Genomic DNA, 4,975 nt, shown 5'->3' on the forward strand with positions numbered 1-4,975 from the left:
GCACACTAAGAAAAAATCTCGTTAGAGTATCATTTTTGTTTCATCCTTTGTTATCATCAAAATCTTAGAGATATATTGTAGAACCAACTTTGTTCTTACAATCTCCCCCCTTTTTGATGATGACAAAACAGTTCAGATTTAAGATGAAACATTTTAAAGGAAACTCTTAGATCAGATATAGCAGTGGACTCCCCCTGAGTTAGAGCTCAGAAGTTCTTACCGGACCTTCCTTGGTTTGGTGCTTTTAGATACTTTCCTACAAATCTTAAGTCATTGATTTTGTAATAGTTTATTGAACATGTTTGTAGTGCTTGAGAGGAATTAGTTATATTTTCATCAGAGCTGTTTTAGTTCTCCCCCTTTTTGTTAGAATAAAAAAGACATAGCAAAAAGGTTGATATTGATAGATAAGCATTTACAGATACGCACAAAATCCAGAAAGCAGAAAGAAAGAAAGCAAGAAAGCAAGAAACAGACATCAAAACATATAAAGCAACAAGTAAAATAACCTAGGTGCCTAAGGGTTTGGAGGCGGAGGCATCCTTTGGAGTAGCTGGGATAGCATGTTCTGAATGTTTACGTTTGACAGAGTCCTGTTTATCCAATCTAGCTTGAACTATCTGTTGTTCTTTCTGCAGTTCTTCGAGAGTCTTCAGGAACAGAGGGACGAATCCATAGTTGGAGGACTCCCCCTGAGTTAGTTCATCAGCTTTGGCTTTGGCAGTAGATTCTTCAGCAAGGCACGCTGCTTCTTCAGTGTTGGCTTTGGCTTTTGCCTCAGCTTCAGCAACAACAGCATCAACAATAGCCTTTGCTTCAGCGTCTATGATTCTCTGAAGCTCTTCTTGACGCGCTTTCTCTTCAACTTCTTGTCTTGTCCGTTCCTCAGCTTCTCTGGCTAGGCGCTCTTGGAGTCTGATCTCAGCATCTCTGATGAAGTCGTTGCGGACTTGTTCAGAGAGGCCTTTCAGCTTGAAGGTTCCAGTGATACCAAAGTTGATGGTCAGAGACTTGACCTTTTCAATTGAAGACTCTGCAAAAACCTTAATTGCTTCTTTAAGGGCCAGAAGGGTAGTTTCTGGTTCATTGCAGAGGCTTGGGAGGGTGAGGTGGGGGAACTTAGGTTAAGTGTGGGAGTTCTTGGGTCAGCGGAAGTGATGGGTTGTGGTATGTCAGAGTGTGTAGGTTCAGATGGTTGTGATTCATAGTGGATTGGTTCTGAAGGTTGTGGTTCAAAGTGGGTTGGGTTTGGATGTTTCGGAGGTGGGGAAGTGACTTCAGGTTCAGGGTTAAGATGTGATGGCTTTTGAGAGGCTAGAGCACGGTCTTGGAGCTGAGCCATAGTGGGGGAGTGAGGATCAGATGGTTCAGTGTCAGATGAAAGTTCATAGTAAGGTGGGGATTGAGGAGATGGTGATGAAGATGGTGAGGTGGTTTCATTTAGCATTTCTACTTCTGAAACAGGTAAAGTTGTGGTGGCGAGGTTGAATTTTTGAGATGGTAAGTTAGAGGATTTGTTGGTTGAGGGAGGAGTGTCAGCAGTGGTGTATATAGGGTTTGTTTGAGGAAGAGAAGAAGCAATGGGTTTAATTTTTACAGAGGCAGGGAGAGATACAAACTTACCTGGAGAGCCAACCAGAGGAACTTGGGGTCTTGATCCAGATGATTCTCCCAGCATAGCTTTCTTCGCCTGCTTGGTCTTCTCAGAGGGCTCTCGCATCCTCTTCTGGAAGTTTGGTGGAAACTTAGGCAGCCAGTCCACTGAGAATTATGTGATATCCACCCCTTGCTTGTACAGATCCTCTAGATAGTAGGCTCTTACCTCTAGATTGTCGATCTTGGAGAATAAGTAGAGTCTGTTGAGAATCTCCCTCTGATCTTTAAGTGCTTCCCAGGAGGTATCAAGTGTTGGTTTGGCTCTCACTTGATCAATGATTCCCATGCTCTTCAGATTTCGAGCATTCAGAGGTCTTCCAGTATCAATCATAACATCTTCCATGAGTCTGAGCTGAATCAGATGGTCCACGAGGCCACTCTCGATCAGAACATCAGATATCAATCTCCCAGAGGGATGTAGTTCCTTGTCTTCATGTTGTTTCTGGTGTCTTTAACGGAATCTATGAGGTACTTAAATAGGAGTGCAGGTAGGCAAAGCTTCAGACCCTTGTGAATGCAGTACAGGATGCACTTCTGATATGTGTTGATGTAGTCAGAAGAGTTTGAAGCCGGACGATGATGGATGGTGCCTAAGATAATCTTCAGCTAGACCCGGAGGTTCTGATGGAGTTCCTTGTTCTTGGAATGCTTGCCTTCAGCATTCTATTGGAAGATGGTAGGGTTTATCTCTTGGGACAAGTAATTTTCCTTAGGGTTGATGTTGTAGATGCGTCTTCCTCCTGTCTTCTCCATGTTCATAAGAGAAGCAATCGATTTTGCAGTGATGACTATCTTGACTCCCAGAACGTAGGAGACAATGTAGTCATCATCAGAGTCTTCGAAATGCCAGAACTCCTTCACCAGATTCGTGTACACCGGGCCATAGAGGCGTTGAAAGTAATTTTCCCACCCTTGCTTTTTCAGTTCTTCAGTGAGGTCGACGCCATTGCGCTTCATGTTATCAAAATCCACCAAAGTTTCCCAAAGAACTTCCAGCTTATCAAATGGAGTTGCTAGATGAATGTGGGGCTCACGATCAAGAATGTGAGGTTCCTTGTAGATTGGAGTTCAGACGACGCCGATGGTTGTAGGGGTTTCTTGACTGAAATTGGGTGCTTGCTCCGTTGAGTTCATCTGTTGGGAGAAATTGTACACTGACTGTTGTTGAGAATCCATAAAGAGTGGTTGAAGATGATGATGGATGTTGAAGAACTTGGTGAAAACTGCAGAAAAACCCTTGAAGGAGGTGAAGAACGAGAGAGAGAGAGGTTTTGTGAGTTCGTGAGTGTGAAAGTGTGCAAGTGTAGATTGTGAAATGCATATATAAATAATTAGGGCACATGCAAAATGACATAGAAATATTGAGTTTAACAGATAGAAAATTAAATGAAGCACGTTAACCAAGTAAGCACATTATAGAGGAGAATGATTACTGCCCAAAATGACGTCTAATCCCAAAATCAGCACACTGCTCGAGGAGATATCAAGAGTTTGTTTCTTGATTACTGCTAGACAGCTGTCTAGAAGTTCCAAGGTCAGACGCAAGATGTACCACGTGTTACTTTATCTGATATTTAGGAATACCAAAGGGTTGGATCCTGGAGATTTCTAACTCAGATGACTTCTAACTGGTAGTAGCATCAGAGTCAGATACAGAATCCAGTTGTTTACTTTAAAGTCTTATTTCACTATCTCAGAGGCACATATCATTCTGGACAATTTTGAATGTTAGATTTTTTAAGATAAAAGAGAATCTATCTTCAGCAAGGGGTTTGGTAAAAATATCATCCCATTGATGGTTTGTATCAATAAATTTTAATGTTACTACCCCTTTCTGAACATAGTCTCTAATGAAATGATGTTTTATTTCTATGTGCTTAGCTCTGGAATGCAAAATAGGATTCTTACTTAAACAGATGGCAGCAGTATTGTCATAGAAGATAGGAATGTTACTCTCAAAGATTTAAAGATCTTCTAGTTGATTCTTCATATAGAGCATCTGAGTAGTGCATAGTGATGCTGAAATATATTCTGCTTCTACAGTGGACAGAGCTATGGTTGATTGCCTTTTGCTGGCCTAGGATATCAGATTCTTTCCCAAGAACTGACAGTTCCCAGATGTACTTTTACGTTCCATTCTGTCCCCTGCGTAATCTGCATCACAATAACCAGAAAGTCTATACACTGATGTTTTCTCATACATCAGACCCATGTTAGGGGTTCCTTTCAGATACCTGATTATTCTTTTAGCAGCTGTTAAATGAGATTCTCTAGGATCTAATTGGAATCTGGCACAGAGACATACACTAAACAGAATATCAAGATGGTAGCAGTCAGATAGAGAAGAGATCCTATCATACCACGATAGAGCTTCTGACAAACCATCTGGCTAACTTCTTATTTTTCCAGAATGCAAGTTAGATGCATAGGTGTCGTAGCAGGTTTGTATTCCATCATTTCGAATTTCTTCAGAATGTCTTTAATGTATTTACTTTGATGAACATAGGTAGCTTCTGAAGCTTGATTGATTTGAATTCCTAGAAAGAATTTTAGTTCTTGCATTAAGCTCATTTCAAATTCTTCCTGCATTAGCTCAGAGAATTCTTGACATGCATAAGGATTAGCTGAACCAAAAATAATGTCATCAACATATATCTGGAATATCATGAGGTCATTACTAATGTTTTTACAGAAGAGTGTAGAGTCAACTTTTCCTCTAATAAAGTCATGTTCCAGAAGAAAATTGCTTAGTCTTTCATACCAAGCTCTAGGAGCTTGTTTTAAATCGTATAATGATTTCTTAAGTTTAAAAACATGTTATGGACAATTTGAGTTTTCAAAACTTGGAGGTTGATTGACATACACTTCTTCTGATATATAACCACTAAGAAATTCACTTTTGACATCCATTTGATATAGTTTGATTGAATTATTTACAGCAAATGAAACAAGTAAGCAAATAAATTCTAACCTGGCGACTGGGGCAAAGGTTTCATTGTAGTCAATGCCTTCTTGTTGACTGTACCCTTGTGCCACCAGTCGAGCTTTATTTATGACAACTTCGCCTTTTTCATTCAGATTGTTTCTGAACACCCATCTGGTTCCAATAATGTGAGTGCCTTTAGGCTTTGGGACAAGATCCAAGATGTCATTCTTTGAGAATTGCTCTAGCTCTTCTTTCATAGCTAGAACCCAATCGTCATCTTGAAGTGCCTCATCACAGGAAGTAGGCTCAATCAGAGATACTAGTTCTAGAGGAATTTCTTCAGGTACCTTGAATGTTGACCTAGTTCGGATAGGTTCATCCTTGTTTCCCATA

The 4,975-nt window shown here is 40.4% G+C and overlaps 1 protein-coding gene across 1 annotated transcript; it reads right to left on the reverse strand.

Moving 5' to 3' along the window:
- Positions 1-509: 509 nt before the first annotated feature.
- LOC127095471 (uncharacterized) lies at positions 510-1,720 on the reverse strand. Its single transcript, XM_051034154.1, has 2 exons — positions 1,044-1,720; positions 510-894 (listed from the first exon to the last, which is right to left on the reverse strand). The coding sequence occupies exons 1-2, from the start codon at positions 1,718-1,720 to the stop codon at positions 510-512; spliced, it is 1,062 nt and encodes a 353-aa protein (XP_050890111.1).
- Positions 1,721-4,975: the final 3,255 nt, after the last annotated feature.

The sequence above is a fragment of the Lathyrus oleraceus genome, chromosome 6 (assembly GCF_024323335.1).
Source record: "Lathyrus oleraceus cultivar Zhongwan6 chromosome 6, CAAS_Psat_ZW6_1.0, whole genome shotgun sequence".
Lineage (NCBI taxonomy): Eukaryota > Viridiplantae > Streptophyta > Magnoliopsida > Fabales > Fabaceae > Lathyrus > Lathyrus oleraceus.

Bases quoted from the DNA above. Each gene is read 5' to 3' on its own strand.
- LOC127095471 (XM_051034154.1), bottom strand. From the start codon at position 1,720: ATGCGAGAGCCCTCTGAGAAGACCAAGCAGGCGAAGAAAGCTATGCTG. The intron at 895-1,043 runs GTTTTTGCAGAG...GCGCCTAGCCAG, and splicing joins CCCTTAAAGAAGCAATTAAG to AGAAGCTGAGGAACGGACAA.